The sequence below is a fragment of the Aythya fuligula genome, chromosome 2, assembly GCF_009819795.1.
Source record: "Aythya fuligula isolate bAytFul2 chromosome 2, bAytFul2.pri, whole genome shotgun sequence".
Classification (NCBI taxonomy): domain Eukaryota; kingdom Metazoa; phylum Chordata; class Aves; order Anseriformes; family Anatidae; genus Aythya; species Aythya fuligula.
This window is the reverse complement of record NC_045560.1, coordinates 69,819,587-69,846,352: the sequence shown is the minus strand read 5'-3', so window position 1 is coordinate 69,846,352 and position 26,766 is coordinate 69,819,587. Positions and strand designations below refer to the sequence as shown.

Here is a 26,766-nt window from a genome sequence, read left to right as displayed (position 1 = left end):
ACACGGAAACAGCACCCTCCAATTCCGATTAGCCTCTTGTTTATACCACGTTGTGGTAAGCTGGAGGCTGCCTTGGCTCACTTAACCCTTCTGCAGGCGTGAACGTAGTAACTCCTGTCTCCCTCAGAGAAGGGAACAGCTCCCTCCAGAGAGGGTTAGCAAGAGACAGAGAGAACTGATCCTGCAAACTGCCACTGTCACCATGAAGACATCAAATGCTCTCGTTCTCATCTTAGTCCTGCTTTCCATCAGTGCCAGCACAGAATGGCCTACGCACACAGTCTGCAAAGAGGACAACTTGGAAATTCATTACAAAAGCTGCGGTGAGATTCTTAACATTTCCATTTTCCTTTTAGCTGGGCAACAAAGTTGTTCTTAGGCAGTGAGAGAAGCCTATAAACCAGGCAGTGAATGGAAGGGTTACGTTCTCAGGCCAGCACTGGGTTTTGCAGCTGGAATGTTTTTAGTTTTTCAAATATAACGGGGTTGGTTCTCACACACACAAATCTAACTGGTTTTAGATGGAATATAATAGGAAATAATGTAACCTAATTCAGATTGTTAAATAGCTGCCAAAAATTCAGTTCAGCATGAAAGACAGTTAGGATTTTTAACTTGAAGCTCAGTTACAAAAAACAGGAAGACCCTAAATCTTTATCCTTTTTTTACCTCTGACACAGACTCTTCAACACACCAATGTGCTGTTTTCTTACCGTGTGGTTAGGCTGTGGTGATGTGCTTTCTGTCCTCCCACTTGGAGTGACAAGGGACCTGGTGTGACAGTGGGAAGGAGTTGCATTCTCAGCAGTTGCCACCATGCTTAGCAAGACCTCAGCAGCAGCACTTAACAGAGGCATTTCCCAGGGACCTCAGGGTTTGTTTGTTCTTTAAATCTGTAGAGAAGAAAAGGAGCAAGTGGCACAGGGATGACTGAAAATGAATTCACTGAATGGTGCCTGCTTTCCACCTCTTGCTTTGCTGGCCTTGTGCCTCTCCTATTGTGCTGATCGGCTTTACAACTGGGACAAAGGGAATTAGATTCACAGACGCCTCATTCATTTTCCGCACGTGATGTGAAAAGTGATTCATGGCAAATGAGCACCCTAGAGTTTGTTTTTCCAATTCATCCAGATACAAAGGCTTTCCTGGGGGGCTTTTTCTCCCCTGTAGCTTTCATGCAGTTTTGCACACCCATTAAAATAAAACCAGTGAGGGACAAGGGAAGTAAATAAATATTTGCAATGCAATTCTTCACTGGCCTGCTCCCAGGAGAACAAAGTCAGGCTTCACATATTATAAATGGGTATACTGCATTAGGAAAATATATAATTAGATATTGAATACGAGCACTGGTATTACCTTTATTTTAAGAATTCGTTGTATAAACAAATTCTGTTCCCTCTACAGGTCTCAGTTAGCATGAGATGCCTTGACACAGGGGCACGGGCTACAGTTTGAGTTGATTCAAACGATGATGAAATTTGTCTGCTGGGCACGTGTCAGTCAGGCATTGCTTCTTACTATGCACACCACTGGACTGACAAACAAAATGCATTTGTTTAGAGCATACATATCACTTGTTTGGTTTGCCACACACAGAAAGGTAACAGGAGGAGTTCATGAGGAGTTCACAGCTTGAGAAGCACAAGCCAGAGATCTCAAGTCAGGTCCCAACACGAGAGTGATTTTCTGTTCTCCTACCCACAGCTATGGGAGATGAGAGGATTACACAGACATGGAAGCAATGCAAGAATTAAATCAGATTCCTTGTTTGAAGCCTGATTCTTTGCCCCCTTATAGCTCAGGCAGATTCAGTTGTGGCAGCACTCACAACTGCTCTCAAAGTGTTCTGCCCTGCCTTTTTCCACAAGCTACCTGTACCTGTAGCACCAGACCAGGAAGCACCATTGGCATCTTAGCTGATCTATCTCATAGTCTGGTAGCTTGCATGAAACAAAACAAACAAACAAAAAGTCTTTTGGGATGAGCCCAAAAATCTATAGAAAGCCTGCTAGATGGGGAGGATAAATCAGAATACAGTCTGCATTCCCTCTCTTCAGAGAAGATACTGCTCTTCCTGAACTCACTGGCCAGCTTGCAACAGTGATCAACCTTTCAGGAGGAGGGAAGCTTTGTCTGCACTTCATTTCACTCTTAACCATCATTTGATGTAAAGAACATAGCTTTTTTTCTTTAGCTATGTCCCATCAGCTATTCTCACCCAGGAAGGAAAAGACATGCTAGTGCCTGGATTTGACAAGACCCTCTCCCAACCAACCCTCTCATGAAAACTTTGTAATGTCAGCAGGCACAGCATCAATGCTAGGCAGCTGCCCATACACTTCAGGTGTTTCAAGGGAAGGAGTACCCCAAAACCATAGGGTTGCTCATCCTTCAAGGTGTTAGTGTGAGATTAAAAAAAAGTGGAAGCAGCTTCCTGGCTAACAGACCAGAGCTGGGAAAAAGGGACTATGATAACACATCCTAGCAGCCACAGAAGGCATCCCAACAAACTACTGAAGAACATTAATATGTTGCAAAACTAAAACCACACTTATTTTAAGCTGACTCCCCACGGAGGGCACCCAATCCCCAAATCAATGTTAGCCCCCCTCCATGAAACTTTCCCCCCTGCGTGTCCTCTTCATTCTGATACATCCTCAAGGTATCTCCTGATCCACTGAAGATGCCAGAGAATGAGACATTTTGGGATACAATATCTACAGGGAGGTTTCTAGTATGAAATATTGGGTAAAAAAATCCCTGATCATTTCAAGAGGGTCAGGATTTCACCACTATTATGGTTACAATAAATTCTACGATGATATCAGTACACCAGGGCTGAATCAAGTAAAATCTAAGAAGGTCGGGAGAATTTTAACCAAGTACTTCACAACTTTATTTCTCAAACTCTATCAGCAGATTAATAGAGTTCAGTCTGAGAGCTTAAAATGGAGGTGTGTGTTCATTTATGCTTTGCAGTTTATCAGATCTTCTCCTATAAGGCAGCAAAATCTGATTAAAGCCAAAAGTAAGAGTTAATATACCAGTGATAAGTGTAGCAGAGAAGCTTAGCTGGCTAACTGAAGATAGAGAAAGAATAGCAGTCTTCTATACCCAGGAGCAAGTCCCAGTTCCCTGTTGAAAGCACTTGACCTAGCTGCAACCTGCCTCTATAGTGCGGTAGTTTACAGGCATGCATCAGTGCATGCCTGTATGCCTCAGTGTTACCCCGTATTCTGGATCCTACAGAAAGCATCCCCATTCACACCCAGCAGCGTCAGACTAAGCAGTCCAAAAACAGGACCCTAAGGCATGTATCAAAAGAAAGGGCTGGATAAAACCCCAGTGATCAATGTCACTCACTTGGAGGGAAAAAAAAAATAAAGGAAATCAGAAGAAAATTCTCAGCAGTAAGACCATTGCAAGAAATTCAGGCTGAGAGATGGGTGGTCTAGAAGTAAATAGGCAGTACGCTGCCTCCTCCACATAACCGCAGGAGACATAACACCGAGACAGTCTATAAATAGCAAGACATTTCCCATCAGTGCCACTCTTCCTCCCAGGAAGAAGTGACAAAAACGAAGGAAGATCTCAAATGACCACAAATCACTTTAGAAACCTGGGCAGGGATCCTGAGATAAAAGCCACACAGGTTAACATCTCCAGCTGAGAAAAGAGAACCATAATTGGCAAGTCTATGCAGAGACGTGAAAAGAATCTGCTACACAAATGGCTGATTCCTATCCCTTTTAATTTCACAGTGATTTTTACAGCAACAATGCTTTTGATCTTTCTAGCTACATTTTAAAAGGAAATTCTGTGGGAAGGGAAAGGCAGCAAGGCAGCAGTAACAGAGTGCCCTGAGCAGATTCCAATGGTACTTGATTGTCAGGCATCTAGCTGAAAGTGCAAAGTGCAATGCAGTCAGAAACTACAAAATGTAACTCTTCAATGCATCTACCAGCACCTGCCTCTAGACCGTTCACATAAGCTTGTGCCAATTAGCCATGAAAACATTCTTACGAGGTACTGTTCAAATGGGACTCTCTCCATAGGGTAAAGCAGGTGACTGCTACTACAGGTGCATGAAAAGAATTTTACAAGCATTTTTACAGCTCTTTCTTAAAACTTGAGTTGGGCCTGTGTCAACAAATCAGTATTCCAGAATAGCTGTTTTTATTTCAGCCAGCATGCCCAGACCAGGGTTCCCAGTGATGAAAAAAGCTCTGTGTGAAGGTTAGGACCTTGAAGACTTCCGAACTTCTGCTGCCTGAAAATGGAGACTTCTTGACAATGCAGAAAAGGCTACTATTAAGGTAGAAGGGTCCTAAAAAGGGTCTGGAGAGAGCGGACCATTAAGGACTTTGTTTCCTAAGCACAGGAGTAAATAACACAGAATTTCAGAGAGCTTCAGGCCAGCAAAAGCTAAGTCTTGAAGGATATTCCCCAGGCTTTATAAAATGCTGTTCGGAGCATATGGGATTTTTGACTATCAGGCAGAGATGAGCAGATTTCCCAAGTCACGTTTGACTTTTTTTCATCTGAAGCCACTAGCTGAAGTTTTGAGAGGAGGAGGAATCAATCACCATCCATTTCAAACTCCAGAACCTAAACAGAAAACTGACTGTACCCTGTCTTTACAATTTTATCTATCTACAAATTTAAAAACAAACATGCAAACAAATAACAACACTCAGTGATATGGGCAACCATTTGCTATAATTAATGCCTTCTGCTAGACATAGCAGCAGCCTCTCTCGTCCCCTTCAGGGAATTATTTTTACATGCCAATGCCTCTTCCTAAAGAGAGCAGTTAGACTGAACATGTGTTGTCCACTGAGATCCACGACTGCTTGCATAGCTCTATGTCACACTTCAAGCAGGGTTATTTTTATGAAGATTTTTCCTGCCCTACACTGATAGAGTAAAAGAGAGCAGCACTGCCTGCTTTGGTGTGAGCTTGCACTGGATTGCATTTACTGGTAGAGAAAAATCTCATTTGTATTGTTTTTTAAACTTGCAAGCTCAGATTTGGATCTTGCCAGAAAAAGCCCCTTGAAGTCAACAGGGTTGTCCTGGTGCAGAATCTGCCTTGCTCAGATAAACTGTTAACCCTCCTGTTAAACTCCACTTCGAGGGAACTTCTCAGTGTTGGTTTTTATTTGTTTTGGGAAGGAGGAAGGTTGCTTGTTTGTTAGTTTTAAAAGTGGAGACTGATAGGCTGGTTAGATTACATTATCCCGATGATTTGTCTGTCTGTGCTAATAGTTTTGGTCTTACTGGTGTCCCCCTCACACACTCAGGCCCATCATCACATCCTTTCTCCTACATATAGAGATCAAATACACTTTCTTTTAAAAATCCTTTTTTCCTTATTTTCTTTTTCTAATAGACAACCTAACAGCCATCCTGCTAAATCAACAATACCAACTTGTAAGCAATCCTGCTATGTTGTCATTGCTGCAGCACTAATTTCACAGCATATCCCTTTCTGCTCCTACGTCAACCAAGGCTGCTGGTCCCTTCCTCCCTGGCCACAAACACATGCATCCTTTAGTTAAAGGACAACAGTAATCCGATAGCTTCAGCCGGCAAAGAAATGTCTGCAAAAACTCTCACCTCATGCATCTTCAGGGCAAATGTTCTGCTAGATGCTTGGTGAAGGAAGGCTCTTTTTCCATTATTCTTTGTTTTTTTTTGGCAGACAGATTGAGCCAGATGCTTCCCTTGGACTTATTTATTTATTTCCCTCAAGCAGTCTCCAGCAATTGCTTCTGCTTCTAAATTATTTAAAGCCACATGACACCAACTCCCCTCTGATCTTTTGTTGCATAGATTGCTAATGGGCAAACAATCAAAGAACTTAAGAATTTCACTTGAAAACATTTTTTTATTTGCTCTGTCCAAGCCATCTTATTGTCATAGCCTGGCTGCTGCACTCATCTGGTATAGCTTACTTATTCCAGGGGGAAGGCCAGATGTTGACAGGCATATTTCTGGCACTGAATCCTAACAGACTGAAGCTACCATCAGAATCAAGGTAGAATGGATGTGAGTACACATGTAAATTTGCTTTAATTTTGCACATGTAAAACTTTTTAAAAAATTTTGATCCTTCCATGAACTGAAATTTCTGAGTGTGTTTCTTTCTCCACTTCATTAGAAAGGATTAAAACTTTCTTTCCCTATGTGACCTATGTTTCCCTATGTTAGATGGTTCTAACTTAATTTTACCTCATTTCAGAGAGAAAAGGGTATTTTGTAAGTTTTAAAATGTAAACAGTAAGGAGGAACAGGATACAATTTCACACCTCTGTGGTACTTTGGAAAAAAAAAATAGGTTCAGCATGTAGACTTTGAACCATTTAGCAAAATCAATATTAATGCTTTCAATGAGACTAGTTGTGGAGAAAATTAACCTCAGCTGAACTTTTGCCACATTGCTTTAAATTTTCCCATCTAATTTAGTTCTCAGAGATTTCCTCATGGTGCCCATTTTTTTCCCATCAAATCAATGAAGGTCCTGCATCACATACTGCAAAAGAAGGTTGTTTGTGACAGCCCATCCTGCTCATCTGCAGCTGCTAAATCTAAAATAACAGATACATTTTCCACCTATTGACTTTTACCATGTCTTCAGTTGTTGTAGCCACTGAGTCACTAAGCTATCACAAGCAGAAGGGGTAACAAAAATGTGCTCTTCTCTTTGGGAGCAAAGAGGAAAACAGGAGAGATGCATATTAAAAAAAGGTGCATTTCACTACAGTTAAAAAGTACTGTGGGCAAGGCAGAACCACCATTTGCTACTGCATGCAGAATTTGAGTCTGTATGTTAACACAGCTTTGTTAGCAATGTGATAAAACTGAGATTAACTTCCTGGGTTATATAAAGTTAAAATTATCAAAAGGCACATTCACTGCATCAAGTTAGGAACAAGAACAAGCTCATAAGTGCTCCAGGGCAAAGCTTTCTGTGTAAGTGTATGAAGCATTGCTAGGCTTTCTGGGCATGGCCACATCACCTCATTTAGAGCTGCCATGAAAGTCCCAAAAAAAGCTCTGTACCCTACAATACCTACAGTTTACCAAAGAAAATAGGAAAGAGGTAGGAGGTTTCGCCCAGAGAAGGTGTGGATGCCCCATCCCTGGAAGCATTTAGGGCCAGGCTTTGTACAGGTCTGGTGGGAGGTGTCTCTGCCCATGACAGGGGGTTGGAACTGGATCACCCTTAAGGGCCCTTCCAACCCAAACCAGTCTGTGATTCTATGATCAGCTTCTTGCAGCAATTTAACATCCACCAGCAAAAATACCTAGAATAATCCAAGAAAAATGAAAGTACACCTCAAAAATGCCAAAATGACTGCTGCATTATTGTGTTGGTGTCACTGCAGCAACCTGAAGGGAGCTTATGGCAAACTAACATTTGAAAGGAACAGTAACAACAAGGGACAAGATGCCCAAACACTCTGCAAAGAACCACCATATACCAAACCCCAAACCTCTGATCTGTCATAAATGCTGCTTTTAGACTCAGGAGAGCTGCCGCTTGCCAAAACTAGGATCTTGAAAACCACCACAAGTTAATTCAATGCACCAGTTTCCTCTTCACCTGAAGATGGATGACTCCTGTCAAACGATCCAGTGGCGATTGGGCAGGCGGGAACCCTGCTAGTTTCCTTAGCAGAGGGAGCATGCCATTCTAATTATAGCTTACTGCCACACTCCTGTGGTGGACTTCAACCCATCCTGGGAAAATGGGAACATTCAGTCCATTTATATGCTGCTGATTACTGTTCTGTATAATCAGCAGTGAAGCCTGCTATCCCAGAGCATGGCATGTGTCTAACAGCAGGGCAGCTGCTGGTAATGTTTGGTTCTATTTCTGACACAGGCCTGCAAGTCTGTTGTGAATCCTCAGTCCTAGAGGCAAGCCCTGATACCCAGAGATCTGTCTCAAGCAGAACAATATAAAAAATGATAAAGAAGCACGTGAAGAAAGAAGAGACAGATCTGATTAGGAATACAGGCAGTTACCGTATGCATCTTACTCATGCAGTGCATGGCATTTTCTTACCAACAGAACAGAAGAACAAAGACTTTCTCTCTAATACATTCCCTGCTGGGCCTAAATTAATGCAGTTCTTTTTTTTTTTTTTTTTTTTTTTTTTTTTTTTTTTTTGTTAGACTGCTGTAGCTGAAGCCTGCCCTGCCTCCCTTTCTCTCTCAGGCTAACTAGGACAAATCAGGATTATCAAATACAAATGCAGATCCGTGTGTGCTGTCTCTCAAAGCCAGCATCTCTCAGTTTTGCCTTCTTAAACAGGCTTAGACAAAGCTTTGTCATACCACTCAAAGCACAGCAATATCTCCCCACCCACACCTTTCCAAATATCACCACTGGCAAAAGCAAGGAAAGCCTTCATGAACCCTGAGACACTGGGCCCCCCCTCAAGCCCTTGCAAATAGCTTTAACAAGTCTGCTGTCAAGAAAGGTGGTTTGGGCAGGAAAAAGCAGGGAAAATTGAGTTAAGTTTTTGGCAGGGCTGATTTTGGTGCAAGGTAATGACACTCTCATCCCCAGACATAGCCCCAGGCTGTAGAGAGCCCCTCACCTACATTGCCTTTAGAGGCTTCCACCCAGCTCACCACCAGCTCTTTGGCTTGATACTGGGCACATCTCTTCCTCTCTTTGCTATCTGCCACACATCTTTGCTCATGGGCTGAGCCTTCTATCCCACATCTGGTCCTCACACCCCAAATGCTGTTAATATTGCAGTTATTGCCCCAGCAACACATTGGGAGGTCACCAGCCTTCTGAGTTAGTTTCTGAACATCTGCAAATCTGGGCATCAGTCATACTCTGCAATGAGCTGTATTTGAATTAGTAAGAGACAAAGCCTTAGTCCTTCATTGAAATTATTTCATAAAATGCTGGAATTACCTGGCTCCAAAACTAGGGCCATAAAAACAGGCCAGTAATGCCTTTGCCTTAATCTAACAAAACTGTAATTGCTATTTGCATTACCAGTGTTCAGTATTCTTGAGAGAGGAGTGGAAATTATTTAAATATTGCATGAACATTTTTTAACCATATTCTACATTTCTCTTTCTAGTCTTGTAGGGGTTTTTAGATTACAGACTGTACTGAGACTGATCTTCAGACTCCACCCTACTGCCACATACGTCTTATCAGAAAGGAAGCAGAGTTATTGACTATTAGCCACCTCAAAGAGCTTCAGGTTTAAGCAGACCTCAGAGACCACAAGTTGATAGGACTATAGGCAGTGGGGAATTCCTATGGTCTGTAGCTCCCAGGATGTTAAAGATACATCAACTGTGATTTTCCTGTTCCTTAACCTCCACGTTACCTAATCATGTCAGAAACATACAGGAGATAAACCATACCATGGCTTCTGCAAAGGAAACCAGTGTGCCTATCTGAACTAAGGAAAAGCCTGAGTGAGTGCTTTGAAAATAAGTATCCTTATGATTAAGTAGCCACAACTGACATGATTCTCAAAATTTATTCTGCTCCACACTGAACAGAGGGTCCCTCTGCTCTTCCCAGCCACGTATGAACATGGCTGCAGCACACAGTGAAGGCAGACCTGAAGGGAAGTTCATTAAACTGAAGGTACTCAGGGAAATCTAGACATAGAACTAGAAATCTAATTCAGCTGGTGCTTCTTCCTCAGTACCTCGTAAGTAGATTCCACAGTGTCAAATATAACCTTGAGCATTCAGGTTAATTTATTTAAATAGACATTAAAGGGAAAATGTTGAGTGAATACAGAGTGAGATCCCAAACAGTTCCTCATTCTTTCCCCCCCTTTCATCACCTTGAATGTTGTAAGGACTAATGATTTAATTTTATTAAGAGCTTTGAAGGTGAGGAGTGTTGGGTAATTACTAAATGTTTCTTCCTTGTGCTCATTTCCAGCTCTTCTAGCATCAGTCTGTCCTTGTATGACCCTAACCAAGCCCAGCTATGTCATTCCACTCAATTGTACATCTTTTGTCCTAGAAGTACAATTTCTAAAGACCCAAAGCTTACTAATTTGGAGAGGCTTCTCACCTCTGCAAGAGTTACAGATGTGCTCTCCTGCAAGAAAAGCTTGAATGCTTGCTGCTCTTGGTTCGGTCATGCCGCTTATTTTCGTATTCATATAAGAACAGTGGGATTTAAGAGCAAGTTCAGATAAGAGTAAAGCCAGTAGAGGATAGCTAACAGGATGGTGGGGAGAAAGATAAGACAGGCTGTTCTAGAGTAGCCCAGTAAAATTCCCATAACAGGTGCTTCCCATCTGATCATGCAGTTTCTGTAATCCCCTGTTAGTGGTCTGCTAATAGCTCTGGCTCTGAAGGACACAGCTGTAGCAGGTTAAGACATTATCATTCCCAGCTGTCCACTTCATCTCCCTGATGAAGATCAACTCCCAGAGAACAGGAGACCGAACAGACATGTGGGGCACATGGACAGCCACAGCTTGCAGCCCTGTGTCCTGGTGCACACCCGTGTTCAGCAGGAGGGTGAGCTGGTGGCCCTGCAGCTGCAGTAACTGAGGCATGAAAGCGTGCCCCTGTCTCTGTCAAAGGTACAATGCCTGCAGCCAGGAGGGTCACGTAGATATACCACTGTAAGTCTGCCTGAGCTAACTTACCTAGGACATGACCTTCTGCTAAGAAAAGGAGTAGGAAAAGGAGTTCCTGAACTTTTCTTCCTAGAATTTATCTGAGCTTCTAAGCAGTACTAATTGTGTCTGCTCAGTGATCTAGAAATGCCCAGCCAACTTCACCACTGCAAGCACCTCAGAATATTAAGCCAGGCTGAAATTGTGAACTATGGTGCCACACTACAGGTTGTACATGAGGAAAACCACATACCAAGTCAATATTGCAATCAATCTCCAACGTAGTACTTGGGAAAGAGTAAAACAAGAGGTATGATACAGGGGTCAGCTGTCACTCCACCTTGTAACTGATGATCAGATAAATCCCAAAGTTACCTCCCACAAAGCAGGACTGTACTGCAGAAAATGCTATTTAATAAAAGCTGTACATTCAGTGTGAGATAAAGCTGAAGGCCCAGCATTAGGCATGGCATTGAGTTCAAACAGCAGGCCTAAGAGATCTTACAATGCTTCAGATCTTCAGACTGTTTACAAAGGACAAAGATTCACATCTTTCTGAAGGCAGTTGATTGAAAGGTTTAGAACTGTCTATAGAGAAACTTCAGCCAAATCCTGTTCCTGGGCACCTTCATGATAGCCGAAAATGTTGTAACCCAAGTCTTTCTCACACAGATGTACAGAGAAATAAAAAACACAAAAAATATTCCCCCCCTTCCCCCCAATAAGCAGATTTTTAATAATAAACCTCTACATGTTTGCAAAATTTCCAGCAACGTTTAAGTGTTGGTAATATATCTAAGCTGAACTGGAAAAGCAAAACTCCGCATTCAGTTGAAGAGTTTCTAGCTTTAATTATGGAAGAGGGAGCAGATTGAAGGGAGTGGGTGGAGGGAAGTCTGGGAACATACAGTACTGTGCACTATGAAATGTTGCAGGGAAGTAGAAGGCTGAAGGGCAGCCCCACGTATTTTAGAGATTTAATGATAAATGTTATTGCTCTGCACATGTGAAAGACATAACTTGTAGTTTTTCAGTCTAACCAGCTCACTTCAGATTGAGGCAACAAGGAAGAGTAAGAATTAAACCTCCGTAAGAGAGAGACAGTGACTCACAGTTGTGCAACAGAGAAATGGCAATGGCCTTGAGTTGCTTTTGTCACACATGAGGGACTCCTCTACATTTGAAGAAAGGAGTAAGGCACACTACCTTAGTTCACAGCACACAGCTCAATCCACAAACATCTCTGCATATCAAGTAGTGTGTTTTGTTGTTTTTTTGTTTGTTTGTTTGTTTGTTTTTTTAAAAAGTATTTCCTTTAATTTCCTTTTAGCAGCATCTTTTAGCAACAAAGCCATCCTTTCAATTGATGTCAGCAGGAGTCTGCCATGTACACTATAGTAACCAAGATGTTGGATTGCAAAGTCATCACCTGAATTTCCACAGGGAGATGGTCAGAAAATTAATTGGAGTTTAATTCACCAGTAGAAAAGTTTGTTTCACAGCAAAATAGTACCAACACAAAATCTGAGTGCTCTAATTCACGAATTTTGCTGGACTACCTCATGTGAGTGTTTTCACACACACTTCCTCACTGGGGATCAGGCAACACGTGCCTCAACACACCAGTGTCCCTCTGTGCTGCACCACTTGTGGTGGAATATGGGACACCATGGTTATGTTGCACCATGAAATAATTCACCTGGCAAAAAAGCTCAGCTCATGTACTAGACTTAAACAGCTCTGAGGTGGAGTTCCTTGTAAGAAATACATGTTTTCCAGGGAGGCTTGGTTTCATGAGCACCTTCTTTCCATCCAAGCAGTTATGGAAGATAAATTTTCAGCTAAAAACAAAAACAAAACAAACAAACAAAAAAATCTAACCCTAATACCTAATACTAATAAATAAATATTTAATTTGTTGACTAAAGCACAGCCTCTTTCTCTAGAAAACAAAAGAGTATTCATTGCAGTGCCATCTTTGATCACGTTCCCCTCTGAAAATTACGGAACTGGCAATTTTTGTCGTTTGACAACCAGTACAGTTTGTAGGCAACAGTACCCAACGTGCTCAGGATCTGAGCAGCTGCTTCCTGAAACTTATCCATGTACCACACACCAAAAACAGAAATGAGAGGGGCTCTTGCAGAAGTCCAGAAGAAAGCGGAAACCAAGCCCTGAGAGGTGGCAGAGACCAGAGGGGAAGCAGGCATAACAGTCCTGGAGAAAAAAAAGGAGAAGTTTGACAGTCTTTCCATCTGGAGCTGGAAACTGCTCTCCTACCTGATTGCAACAACTTCTGAAGCTGCAATAACAAAGCAAAAACTGACAGGAACATGGAAAAAGAGGAAAGACCCCCTTCTGACCCCTGTCACACTTGAGTAGCCAATGAACACTCACTCGCCTGTCCCAAGCAGGTCATATAACTGCAGAGACTGGTTTAGTGATGTGGAAGGAAAAAAAAAAAAAAATCATAGGGATACAGAGCTGTGGGAAATGACTGTGACTTTTACATATAACAAATAGTTATTTTAAATTGTCATAAGCTAGGACCTGGGAGATCCTTTTGGACCACACTGACAATCCACATGCTGCAGATTCTGGCTTGAAGATGCCAGGTCCTCCCAGTGCTTTCATTCTTTTCACGCTCGCCTAATAGACAAACAAGTTTTGGTCACCCAGGCTGGTTCCCTGTCAGCTGCTACAGCTGTGGAGCACTGCTGCAAAAATAGGGTCAGACTAGGAGCAAAAAAGATGACAGACACATTAGCTCAGACTCGCAGAAGTCACTCATGACTCAAGTTTCACCACAGCACCAAAGTAAAATTCTCCCGACCCATAATTTTCCATTCAGTAAGATGATCACCTCAAAGCACAAGCAATAATAAGTTAGAAACAGGATTCAATTCTCAAGTCTATAATTTGTCACCAACAGCTCTGTGTAAACCATAGAGCCTACAGCTGCTTCTGTGTGTGCTGCAGTTGTGCCTGGGTCCACGCCCACAGCTTCTTGGTTTTCCACAGAAGCCACCGTGAGGGCCAAGTACGCCTTGAGGCTCTCCTACAGCATACATCCATCAGTTAGATGACATCCAGCCAAACTGGTCACATCTTCTACCTCCAGCCACAGCTCTGGAAACCTCTTGCACGTGCTGCTCATTGCAGCCATGCCAGCAGCAACTGAGCTGTCAGTTGTTGCTGCTGGCTGTCACCAGAAAGTGACACATCGGCAAGCCTTCAGGCATAGCGCATAGCCTGGGGAAGGAAGGAAGAAGGTGGAAGCAGGAGGAAAGCAGTTGTGTTTGTTCAAGAGTTTTGGAGTCTTATGCTGAGGAAGGGGCACCATGGAAAGCAGCAAGAAACACATACATCCAATGTTGGTAAGCAGCTTTACGGCTCCTTCTGCCCTCAGCTCTGCTAAGGTCTCCAAGAGAAGAAACAAGTTAGAAATATCACACAATAACAGACCCAGCATGGACCACTACAGGATCTCAGCAACAAAATTTTGCTTTCGTCTTTGGACCTTCTAATTAAATTCAGGATACAGGTTTCCAGACAATCACCAAGCGATCATGTGATACAAATTCATTAAAAAACAGTCATCGTAATCAATTCTTTGTTTGTGCTGATGAAGGAATGGTGACACACACAACCTACGAACAGCAGTGCTAGGACTTCAGTGTCAAATGAGTACAGACAACCCACCTCTATGAGGAATTTGCTTTCCCTGAACTTGGTTAAATTTTCCACCCAGCAGGTTGTAGCCACATCTGAACGTGTTTCAGATTGAAGTGGCAGGAAGGACAGACAGAAGTAGCTAGTAAACATGGCATGTAGGAGCTTTGAGCCCATCTTGGAACATTTCTAGGAAATCTGTAATGCTTTTGTTGTTGTTGTTGTTTTGTGTGTTTTTTTTTTTTTTTTTTTTTTTTTTAAAGCACTTTGTAGTTTTATTGCTCTTGTTACCCATTGCTTTCTATTTCCTGACAGATCCCCAGCAAGACTTTGCTTTCAGCATTGACCGTTGTTCTGATGTCACAACCCACACCTTTAACATCAGAGCTGCCATGGTCCTAAGTAAGTGAATCACTATTTCCTTGTGCCAAGAGCAGGTAATTCACCTGTAAGTGCTGATATTAAGTAAGCTAGGGCGACAACCTCCGATAAAATAAAAATGGGCTTCATTTTTGAGAAGTTTCAAAACCTGCTTGAGGCTAGAGAAATGGCAGTTCTGTTACCAGCTCTGCCTCAGACAATGTATTCAGCCCTGAGCCCCTATCCCTCTCCTACCCTTCATCTGTACATATGAGCCGCCAAGGTGGGGGCTGGCTCTAGAGCTTTTCTTCACAAAGAAATCATTTGGGGAAAGTCCTGCTGAATGAGATGGCTACAGCACCCACAATCTCATGTCAGCACCCGCAGCGCTTCCCAAATTGCCAAGGCTTACCCTTGCACCTTCTTGCAGCCCCGTTGGCCCCAAGTTCACCTTGAACCTCTACTGCTACAACAAATATGAGACTGTGCTGCTGTATACTCCTTCTCTGAACAGGAGTTTGTGTGCCAAGCATCTTTTAACACTTAGGAATGCTTCCTTACATGTAAAGGTCATCCTCCTGACGGATGTGCTGCCCTTTTCCCTGGAACACCTGTTATCAGATGGCTGCAAAGTTAAACAAGCCTGCGCACCACATTATAGGCGTTTGCAAATACCTTTTCCAAATCAGATTACAGGGCCTCCCTCTAGATCTGGTAGCCTCCTAGCACTACTTATCTGCCATGCTGGTCCCTGACACAGGGCAACCATCCCAAGCCAGATATTCAGCCACAGGCTGCTCCAGGGGGCACACTGGACATGGCCACGCTGCTAGGGACAGAAGGGAAAAAAGAGTTTAGGTGCGTGGACACATGCTTTCCTATGCCACTTGATCTCAGGATCAGAGAATTGTCATGGGCATAATTTACAATAAAAATATAAGTTATGCCTCTCGTTATATCTACCTTGAGAGACTTGGAGACCTGCTCCTGAAACATGTATTTCTAAGTATCAAGAATCCTCAGTGAAGAGAAAATGTTTAATGGCTTAAAAACTGGAGGGGAGGATGGGGTGAATGGAAAATAAATTAAAGCTGTTTACTCTTGCACTTTTTCTGAACACTCCATCCTTCTTTCTGTGTAGGACACAGCATTAAGGAACTGTACGTCAAGGCTGATCTGATCATAGGTGGGAAGACCGTTCTAAGCTACTCAGACACACTTTGCGAGCCTGGTCATTCTCAGCTTATTTTCTGTGGAAAGAAGAAAGGAGGTAATTTAGGTAGCACTCTGAAATGTTTGATGGCTACTGAATACTCCAACCAGGATGCACCTGCTGTGCTGCTGAACGCACCAATACATCATAATGTTCTGTTTACTTCAACAGCATGTTAATGGATGACAGAAACACAGTAGGAAAGAGATGTTTTAATTTTAGAGCCTGCATTTCCTTAACCTGTTTGCTTGCTTTTCTTTTAATCACAGAATATTGCGCACACATGGGATTTCACATCCATAAAAAATAAGTTTAGTAATGTGTCCACATCCAACTGCAGAGAGGTTCATAAGCCCTATTTATAGCCACATGGTTGTCATGTGAGCAAAAAGTACTACGGAACTAGCCTTTATTTTTGTCAGAGGAAGGGCTGAGCAAACAAACAAGGCATTCTGAACACATTCTTTACTATTAAGCAAATAACACATCCTGTCCTTAAAGGCAGTTTCTAACACACTTTAAGGACTATGCTTGAATAAGGATCTTTGGATCAAGATAGTATTTGATACCATCTCTGCTTTGCACCTTGTTTCTGCCTACTGTGTGACTATGCTGCAGTTGGATGAATACAGATCATGCCAGTCAAGCTGCCAGCCAGCAGCTGCCAGCCTCACACTAGTTGGTTTACAGCAGCATTAGCTGACCCCAAAAAACAGGCATTGTTGTTTTCATGGGGGCCTGTGCACCTCAAGGTCCTTCTGCCATGATCCAGGCCAGGTAGTGCAAAGCTAGCCACAATATGTCCAGAAAGAGCTATGGTCATGTCTCTGGACTGTAAAATTCACATATCATAAACAGTCATTTTGAAATCCCTCTTACATCATGATTGTCCTCTATGTTGATTTTAAAACAAAGAGGTGGAACTGTAGGGAAGTCTGCCACAGAGCTCTTAGAGAATCAGTTAGTTTCAGGAGCTCCACTTTCCTTCCATTCATTTGCATCTTCATCATGATAATGCTGCAACAATTCATGTGCAAGGGCTATGAGTCTGACAATCAAGCGCAACACTATTGCTATGACTGCCCCTGGAAAATTACTAAAACATTTCATGCAGTATAGAAATATTACAAAGAATAATAGAGAAATGCTGCATGAGCAACCAATTATGTAAATCCCATAAGCCAGATAGACACACACACACACAAAAAGAAAGTTTTAGAGGTTTCTTCAATTGTGTATTAAATTATAAGAAAAAAATAACTACCACAGACCTCGTGAAAAACTACCTTGTTTTCATGAAGTACTTAATAACATCCTTTAGAGAACACATTAAGAAGTGGAGCCAGTCCTGAGTAGAGCACAAACTGCCCTTCACACATTAAGCTACAAAGCCAAAACCTCCTGGGGTTTCCAATTCTCTTAATCTTAGACTGACAGGTGATTGTTTCTACTAATTGAAGCACACAATGATATAAAGCCATAGTTGACTGGTGAAATAATATTACGTATCTTTGTTTAGAAGCATCCCTAAGTTGATTTGAGGACCTCTGCACCCCTATCGTGTTCAGTAGCTATTTTTATTTAGTAATTAAATCACAGTGGGAAAGAAGTGAACTTTCTCAGACTAAGGTTCAAACTGAAAGCATGGTATTTCTTAATTAGTTGACATTTGATTCTAACCCATGTTTTAGAAAGTGTGCTCAATACCTGTTTGAGGCAATTCAGCACAACCATATTTTGACCATATTAGTACAACTGTAAATCTGACCACAAAAGACAATATTGTGAATAGTCAAGTATGCAGCCTAGCAAAAGTGAAGGGTAGATGACTCTTAACAATGGAAGCTTTGTGTGCAGAGCCGTGTTTCCATGTTGTATGGACAGCATTTCCAACATTAGTCAAATCCGACATGAGCTTAAATACAGTTCTACACACAGCATGCTTGCCTACTACAAGAAGGACAAAAATTACCTCTGCCTTCCTCTTCCAAAGTGACAAATAACATAAAATAAAAGTTCTATTGCAGATTTTGTTGGTCCACTGGCATGCACAAGCAGAGAGGAAGTTACAAGGAAGAGAGATTTGTAAGAGATGGATTTGGCAAAGTTTTGGATGTTGCCTCCCTCCAAGTATAATAATTATATACCATATATACAGTATATAATACCTAATATGGCTGCAGGTTTCATGTTCATCATAATCATAGTATTTACTATTTATGTTAAACAAACCTCACATCTGGCACAGCTCACCGGGAATCCCAAAAAGGATTGAAGGTTTTTGTTTGAGTTATATCCCTGTTGAGAAGTTGCAAGCTCAAAGGTTGCAAGGAAATAGGCCATTGTTCACTTAAGAACAGCAATAACAAAAAAAGAAAAACAACTGCTAAATTCTTTGTGGTATAACACGAGCTCAGCTCTTCCTTTATTTTAATAGAAAGTGGTTATTCTCCACTTCCTCTAAAGAAAATAGTTACATAAGATTTAACAGATTTCTCAATGCAATCACTAAAATCAGAAAAAGAGACCTAGCGTGGTAATACTTAGCAGTGTGCCAACCACAACTTGCAGGCTTCAACAAAACTTTCTGGTGAAAGATGCTAGCATACTCTGCAAGTTTGCAACTTTTCTTTCAGCCCCAACTGAAGAAAGCACCAGAGAACTGGCACAATTCCCTGTGCGCACTCTCAAAACAATACAAAAACACCCCTGACTTTAGACCTCCACTCTACGCATTATTGCTTCTTCTGCTAGGTTTTACAGTGAGTGTTTCCAAAAAAGTATTTATGAATAAAAATAGAGAACGAGGCATAAATTACAGAACTGGGTATCACTTTGGGAGTTTAGATACATTTTTTTTTCCAAAAAAGCAGCTACACCACAAAGCTAGGTCTTGTACTGATATACAATGCCATCTTGCTTAGCCCCTTCATATCACTTTTTCATCCCCAGTAAAGAGAGTGAATGTTTCTCATCCAGCTATGTATTTATATACTTTTTTCTCACTCAACTGTATATCTATAGCTGGCAGTTATTCAGATCATTCCTGCATCCCTGAAACTCACAAAAGTTTTGTGTCAATTGCATGGGTGCAAGATCGTGTCCTAGAAGAACTCCAACATGGAGCATTTAAGTTCTAAAAAGATTTAAAACATAGAAAAAGAAGAGGTGGGTGCAGATGTACAGGGCCTTTATATAGTACAAGAGTGTGAGAACGTTTAAGATTTTCAGTGCAAGGAAGATTTGAGAAAGAGGAGTGAGAATTTCATTATAGGTGTTTTGTCAGGAATGAGAAGCATCTTCGTGGTAAATGGTAACTAGTAAGTTGAAGTAATTCTCGGGAAGTTCTTACACATTTGAAAACTCTGCGTCAAACTGGAAGCTACCAGAGGCCTGTTCACTGACAGGGAAAAGGACTAAGTTACTTTTGGTAGAAATAGTAGAGGAAAGCTAATACAAATACAGTAATATTACCTTGAATCAATGGTGGATTAGAAATGTTTCCCAGAATGCTCTATAGAAATCACATTCAGTTAAGTCTTTAAGGAGAAGAGCTGAACATGGAAGGCAGGCTAAAAGCACATCACTGATGACAGCACACGTTATAGGTGCTGTAACTTACCAGACTAATAATGACATAGGGGACCTTTAATTAGGAAAAATGTAGTCATGATTTATGCTGTTCCCAATAATGTAAATATACAGTCATGCATTTGTGCAACTACAAAAGCATCTGGGCTTGCTCTGTGAAGACCACAGAATTCTTTCAATGAGCTTGGCTCAGTGTTTGTGACAGTTACAGCCACTGTTCATCCTCTTTCAATGTAGGAATGCAAAAGAGTATATGAGTATATGAAGGATGCTGTGATAAACTACAGCCCTTAAAGCCTTGGAGAATGTTTACACTTCTGGAACTGTAGCAGAAATCTCCATGTGAGAGGAACACGGAATGGGCTGTGAGAAGCCTGATCCAGACAATTTAGGCACCAAGAAGATTGCTATAGTCAGAAATGAGTATGAACAATAAAATTCACAGATCTACGATTCTATATTATTTCATAGCAGGTCTCAACTAAATGAAAAGTAAAGCTGCTTTTGCTTTCCTATCAGAATATACATGCAAAGCAGCACAGTCCTTTTTCACAGTTACTTAAGCAAGGAGGGTCACAGGAGCTTTGTGTGGGCCTGCTACAGAACCACACAATGGTTGATGCTGGAAGGGACCTCTGGAGATCATCTAGTCCAATCCCCCTGCTCAAGCAAGTTGCCCATGACCACATCCAGGTAGCTTTAGAATGTCCCACAGGATGGAGACTCTGCAACCTCTCTGGGCAGCCTGTGCCAGAGGTCAGTCACTCTCACAGCACAGAAGTGCTTCCTGATGTTCAGACAGCACCTCCTCTGTTTCAGGTTGTGCCCATTGCTTCTTGTCCTGTCACTGGACACCACTGGAAAGAGCCTGGCTCTCTCCCATGTTTGTTACGGAACAAATACGGAGCTACCACAAGTCAGAGCAATCAAAGAAAACAGGGAGAGGTGAGGCAGAGCCCTAAGTCTGCCTTCATATAACTGATGTAATCATTACTTTGTCATAGCAAAGAGGGACAAAACGGCTTCTGCCTGTAGCAAAGGAGAGATCAGCGTTGCCATCCTTTCAGAAAAAAAAAATATATGGCCTGATGACTTCTATTTCATTTTGACATATAGGTTTTGCAGAGCTTGGATACTGTTTCTCTGCATTTAGAATCTGGACAGCTTTCCAACAGCCTAGGTGAGACACTAAAGAACTACATGATCCAAGCCGAGTTTCCATATCCCAGAGGAAAAGGATTTCAGGGAAAGGAAATTGTTCACAGCCCAGTTTACTCTCTCTCCTCCTCTGCTGTCATCTAAGATGTGCTAAATTCAGAGATGACTGAAGGAGGGACAGATAAGGCCCATTTTAGGCCCTCTACTGAAAGCAAGTGCATATAAACCATGAGCCATTCCAATGCAGGGTCCGCACCACTCTGGGGGTGCAGCTCACAACATGCCTTAGCTCACATCCACACACGTACATGTACATCCCAAGTCCCAAGAGAGTCACTCATCACATAAGTCGTGCAGTAAGCAATGCCTTTAACTCCTATTTAGGCTCTAGGAAGTTGTGAACTGAGAAGTGGGCTGTGCTGTATTTTTAAGATTCTTGAGTCACCGCTCTCTGCCGCGGAGATGTGTCAGACTCCAGGGCTTTCTTCATGCACAGAAGCAAGCAGTGATGGCAACTGCTCTTTGAATAAAAGACTTCTTGGTGTCTGGGTGAGGTGGCCAGGGAAGCAGAGGGGAAGGAAAACAGTCTGAGTGCTATAATGCAGTTGATCAGTTTTGGAGTGAGAAGCCAGAATGTACTGATTCTATTCAATTTGGGTATTATTTTTTTTCAGGGAGACACTGGGAAGTCCTGCTTTTCTCCACCTCCCAGAATCATCAGGGCATTACATTTAACAAACTTCTCATTAATACAAAGTTGTGGGACACTGGTGATGTCTCAGGTTTCTGCTACTCATTTCCTAGTGCATATTATAGTTACGATTCTTTAATTTAAGTTTGTTAAATGAAGGCATTGACTAGAAGACATTCTGTACACTTGTTTCCATTTCAGATACCTATCACATGGTGGGATGGACCATATGACAATCATGTGACAAATCTTTTGTCCACCCTTTAACAAGGAACAGTTAAAGCAACGCAGAGATACTGGACTAAAACAACTTTCTAGGATTGACAAGCATCAAAATGCCAGCACATGCTCAAACACGATGAAACACTTACTCCTCTGTCACTGTCAAAGTAAAGAATATTTCATGACACCTACAAAAGAGAATCCTTAAACAGTTCTTAGTTTTCCATGACTTCTGTAGGGCAAGTTGTGCAAGAAATTCTGTACCAAAACATCTACGAATTTTATTTTCAGTCAAGTCTACACAGTTTGGCCCAGTAAGCTATGAAAAAGTAGGAGGAACTGCAGAACAGCTTGTGAATTCTGTCCATTAATGCTAAAGTTGCCCTTTCTTCCACAGTGAAGAGCAAGCATGTCTTGCAATTAAGGAGATGGAGATTGGAAGGTGCAACTCCTGGGCTCCATTCCAGTCACCGACACAACTCATGATGGCTTTAGCACATCATGTAACTTCTTGGTGAATGCTCTCTCAGTGAGATAGACATGTTCTTATTACTTTAAGGTCATGTTCAGCAAGCAGTCAGAACTCTACACCTACAGAAACACTCAGCTCAGATTTACCATTCTGCTAATTCTAAGCAAAAAGTACAGCTCAACTGTTGAATCCCCAGGTGTTTAACAGATCATGCTAAAGGGCTCATGTCTAGCAATTTCCTGCTCCCCTTTCATTTCCCCATTTGCAGGATGCATGCTGACATACGGACACCCACCTGGTTGTGCAAAGCCGGGGCCCCCTCCTTTATCTTCTTGAGCCCAGGCTCTGCCTTCCCCATAAGGCAGTACACGTCCTGACATTTCTTTCAAGAGGGTTGTTGCAAGACTGTGTATTGAGCACTTTGCAGTTCTGTAACACTTGTCACTGGAGCACTTTGAAGTGCTATTACCAAAAAAAAAAAAAAAAAATTGTCTATCAGATGCTTGTTTCCTTCATGTGCTATGTGGTGTCTAACCACCCCTCATTTCTGCTTTTCAGAACACCTCTACTATGAGGGACCTGTCACACTGGGGATCAAAGAAATCCCACAGGTAAGATTGCCATAGATGTGCTCTCAAGCAGAAGGGCTTTCTGGATGAGGTGTAGTCCTCTGACCATAAGCAACAGCAGCAGCATATTACAAGCTTCCCCAGCTGGCACACTGCATCATGGCTAATCTTTGTCAACATGAAATTAAGAGGCTTTGTTTAAAAAGCAACAAAGACACCATTATCCAGAGACAGCCAGGCTTTCTTCAAATAGGAGATCCCCTCTACCAGCACTAACTCACACAGACATACAGTTCTTTAGTAGACTTTTCTTCTATTTATCTTAAACTGGCAACAAACAATGCAGCTTCAAGTGACTCCTGAGAGACTAAAGCTGCAGTTCAACTCACTCCTTGCTGTGCTGAATAATTTGGAGAGTCTCATTCATCCTCACAGACTATAAAGGCAATTTGGATAACTATTGCAATTGCATGCATTTCACTGTACGTATATAGTTTTAGGTAGTGACAGATTTCTTCTAAGTTACAAATAAAAGTCCAAGTTATGAGACCAAGAGCACTTTAAGGTTCCCCGAGGCCATAGAATAAGAGATGAATTTCTCAGAAGGCTGAGAAAGCAGGCAGTGCTTAGGCATTGCTCTTACTGAGTTGCTTGGTTGTCCATTATAGATGCTCTTTACAAGCAGTCTTCTTCACACTCAGCTAGGTCTCCTTCCTAAACCTCAACCAAATCACATTGCAAAGCTAGATAGGTTTTAAATGCTGAAAGCAATATGGTCTGTCGTAACCAGGCACAACTTGAAGCGATATTTTATGGTCAAAAACAAATGATTTCTAGCCAGATACCTGAAAGATGGGACTGAAGGGGAGAAGGCTAGATCTGGATCATCAAGAGATCTGTTTGAGTACATGGGGAGGAAGGAACCACAGTCACCACTGTGAAAGCATGCAGCTCAAGTGGTCAGTCAAACACCCCTTAGATTTACTGGCACAGAGAAGTACACCATGAGCTCTCAGTTCTACAACAGCTGACATAAAAACTTATGCCTCAGCCTCAAAAATGGGGATCTGGGGCCTAATCAGCACTGGATTGGTCCAGGCACAAGAAAAGATGACAGGATCAGAATAGGGATAGAGGACAAGGACACACGTCCTGGAGAGCTAAGCTTGCCAGGTCCTGCACAGGTTAGAAGAATGATAGCTGGGTTTGGGGAGATCAAGCCTCCATAACAGCAGCTATCATCTCAGCCTTCCTCCGCTGATAGCTGCAACCATAGCCTTCACTTTCCAGGCTCTCCTACAGGGAGCTGAGCTCCCTTACGCAGGCTGTTATCCCTGTTATCCCATCCTTACATCCCAGGCTTCCCTAAATGCCATGCCTAGAGATACCATGCCAATGCCTAACGTGTATTCCCCCCACCACAGCACAGAGAAATACCCAAGCTTGGATCACTCAGCATCCTGCTCCAAGAGCAGCTTTTCTAACATACTGATGACACTTCTGTAGTAAAGGCTCTAAAGAAACTTAGACACAGGTCTCCAGACAAGGAGAAAGCCTTGAAAACATCCACACAGAGCAGCAGAACTCCAATCATGGGCAAATTAGCTGAATTTGGAGCCAGAAACATTAAGACTGTTCGCTATCTTGTTTTAATAACAATTTTTACCCATGAGGAAATTATTATTCTGGAGAATGAAAAAAATCTAGTCACTAATGAGCAATGGAAATGAGTTATTAAAAACTCACTTCCATGAATAAAACTATAAACTTTTGGAGAATTAACATGCTTGTGAGAAAGGGAATAGGAAGCCTTCACTGTTAATTAATTGATCAGGCAAATAATGCCATTCTTCCATGCAGCAATCAGCTTCTGCTCATTACAGAGAAGTCTCATCTGACCAGCCCAAGGGACCCTTAGACAATCTGTACAGCAATTACAACAAGGCTGTATTCTCATGAGCATGTTGCCATTGGGCCTCTCTCTAAATTTGGATGTTACACTTAGCTTGATACTCTCTGTGAGGAAAGATGGCAGATATTGCCTTTGAAATCCCATGGTAAAAGGAGAATGGCAAGGAGCACAATTAATTCTAGCTGTACCTCTTTCTGCTTCACAACCAGAGAAGTCCTGAGCAGGGCAAGAACTTCCTATGGTTCAAGGCCAGGAGGCCACTGATGCCAAGTTCTCCTCTTCTGCTGGTTTGCCTACCCCAGGTTTTGCTCCCTTACAAACTCCAGAGAAAACAAATGCCACAATGCTAGCAACCCAGCGTCACAGAACAGTTGAGGTTGGAAGGGGCCTCTGGACATCTTGTCTCAGACTGATCCCCTCCTCAAGCATGGTCACCTAAAGCACATCACACAGGATCACATCCAGGTGGGTTTTGAATATTTCCAGAGAAGGAGACTCCACACACTCTCCATGCAACTTGTTCCAGTGCTCTGCCATGCTCACAGTAAAGAAGTTTTTTTTCAAGAGGATGAAATTTCATTCACCTCTTCTGAACCTCATAAGTGAGCCTTGACACCTCCCTGCCCACTGCATCTCCAGACACCTGGAGAGAGCAGTTATGACCAACACAAAAAAAGCCATGGCACCTTTAAGGTTGAGATTTTTGCCCTTCGACAATACAAGTTCTGTCCCTAAAAAAAAGATACTAGTGTTTACCTCACAATTTGAAGTTAAACTACCACTTGTTTTACTGAATAAGAGTTCATCACAGTTTGACTCATCTATACACACATCCCCAAGATGCCATCTTTTATAGAAATTCATATGCATCAATAACAGTGTACACGGTGAACAAGATCCAAGAAAGAAGGGCCAGACAGACAACTGAGCACCTCTTCCCCTTCCAGTTACTAAACAGCACAGGCCATACTGTGCTTGCTCACAAGAAACATGAGAAACAATACAGATTTAAATGGAATTTTTATGCATCAAAACATTTCATTCCCCCCATTGTTTTAATTTTGAACTTGTGCTGTCAGCATTGATATTTCTGAAGAGCATATTTTGGCAGAAACTATTGGCAACTCCTTTACCAGCTGAAACATTTGGACAGGAAATATTTCAGAGAAACTTGATGGGAAAAGTATTATTTTGTTTCTAGGAAAATGACTCGCTCATAGAAACTGAAGCAATTATTTACTACTCGTGGACTAATCTCTCGCTTTGTGTTTGTTTCATACAGGGAGAGTACACTGTTTCAGCAAGGCTGACTAATGAAGATCATGTCACTGTTGCTTGTGCTGATTTTACTGTGAAAAATTATTTAGATTATTATTAGCAACTAAAATAACGTACCCAGACCAATTTCATTAAAGCTACAGATTACCAAAACTATTCAAGCCAATTGAATTGCTTGCATGCTGCAATAATTCTGAAGGAAATAATTCCCATATGGTGGTTCTGATGCTGTTCCTCTTTATAATTCAGTTTTCAAGAAGTCAGTAGACCCTCTAGTGGTAATTTTATCTCTAAATGCACACTGTAGCCCACTTTTTGCTTTTAATACATACAGCTGCAAATAGAAAGCATTTGATACCAACATTCTCATCTCACGATGAAAATAGGATGAGGCAGAACAGGCGAGAGCCAAAACAGTTTTTGCAGTAAGCTATGGAGGTATCCATTTCTAACACAGGCTAAAGAAGATTTTCATATGTATTATGTAGTTACACCCCTCAATGCTTTCAATCTTCCCTGAGGCCTGTCTGGAGCCTCTGATTGTATAGATTTTGTTATAACTACAGAACAAAAACATGATGAATGTGCCTCTTTTCAGCACTCCATGTCCAGTCATGGTATTGATATTACGTCAGGCTTCAGGACTCTACATGCATTTGTTTGTTCATCAATGTTTTTGTGATATGCAAATTGTTCTATTTCTAATCTATGTGCTTGTCTTGCTTCTTGATCAATTTGTAATAAAAGAAAATTTTCCTCATGATTCTGGGATTGTTCCAAAACTCAAAAGGGGGAAAAAAAAAAACTACCCACAAACTTGGGAGGGAAAGAGTAACCAAGGGGGAATATTGAAGGAAATAATTTGAATGAGCATGTTCCTTTATTATTTTTTTTTTTAAATATGAAACATGAGTTATGCTGATACACATTTTATGTCAGCAGAGGACAGACTGTTCTTTGCTTTGAGCAAAGAGCAGTATGAGAAGTAAACACA

The 26,766-nt window shown here is 41.8% G+C and overlaps 1 protein-coding gene across 1 annotated transcript; it reads left to right on the top strand.

Annotated features, from left to right (window-relative positions):
* LY86 (lymphocyte antigen 86) lies at positions 1-26,535 on the top strand. Its single transcript, XM_032181717.1, has 5 exons — positions 1-323; positions 14,622-14,708; positions 15,808-15,936; positions 22,572-22,624; positions 25,777-26,535. Exons 1-5 carry the CDS (start codon positions 203-205, stop codon positions 25,870-25,872), a joined length of 486 nt encoding a protein of 161 aa, XP_032037608.1. The 5' UTR covers positions 1-202; the 3' UTR covers positions 25,873-26,535.
* Positions 26,536-26,766: the final 231 nt, after the last annotated feature.

Bases quoted from the DNA above. Each gene is read 5' to 3' on its own strand.
- LY86 (XM_032181717.1), top strand. From the start codon at position 203: ATGAAGACATCAAATGCTCTCGTTCTCATCTTAGTCCTGCTTTCCATC. The intron at 14,709-15,807 runs GTAAGTGAATCA...CTTTCTGTGTAG, and splicing joins CAGAGCTGCCATGGTCCTAA to GACACAGCATTAAGGAACTG. The intron at 22,625-25,776 runs GTAAGATTGCCA...TGTTTCATACAG, and splicing joins GGATCAAAGAAATCCCACAG to GGAGAGTACACTGTTTCAGC.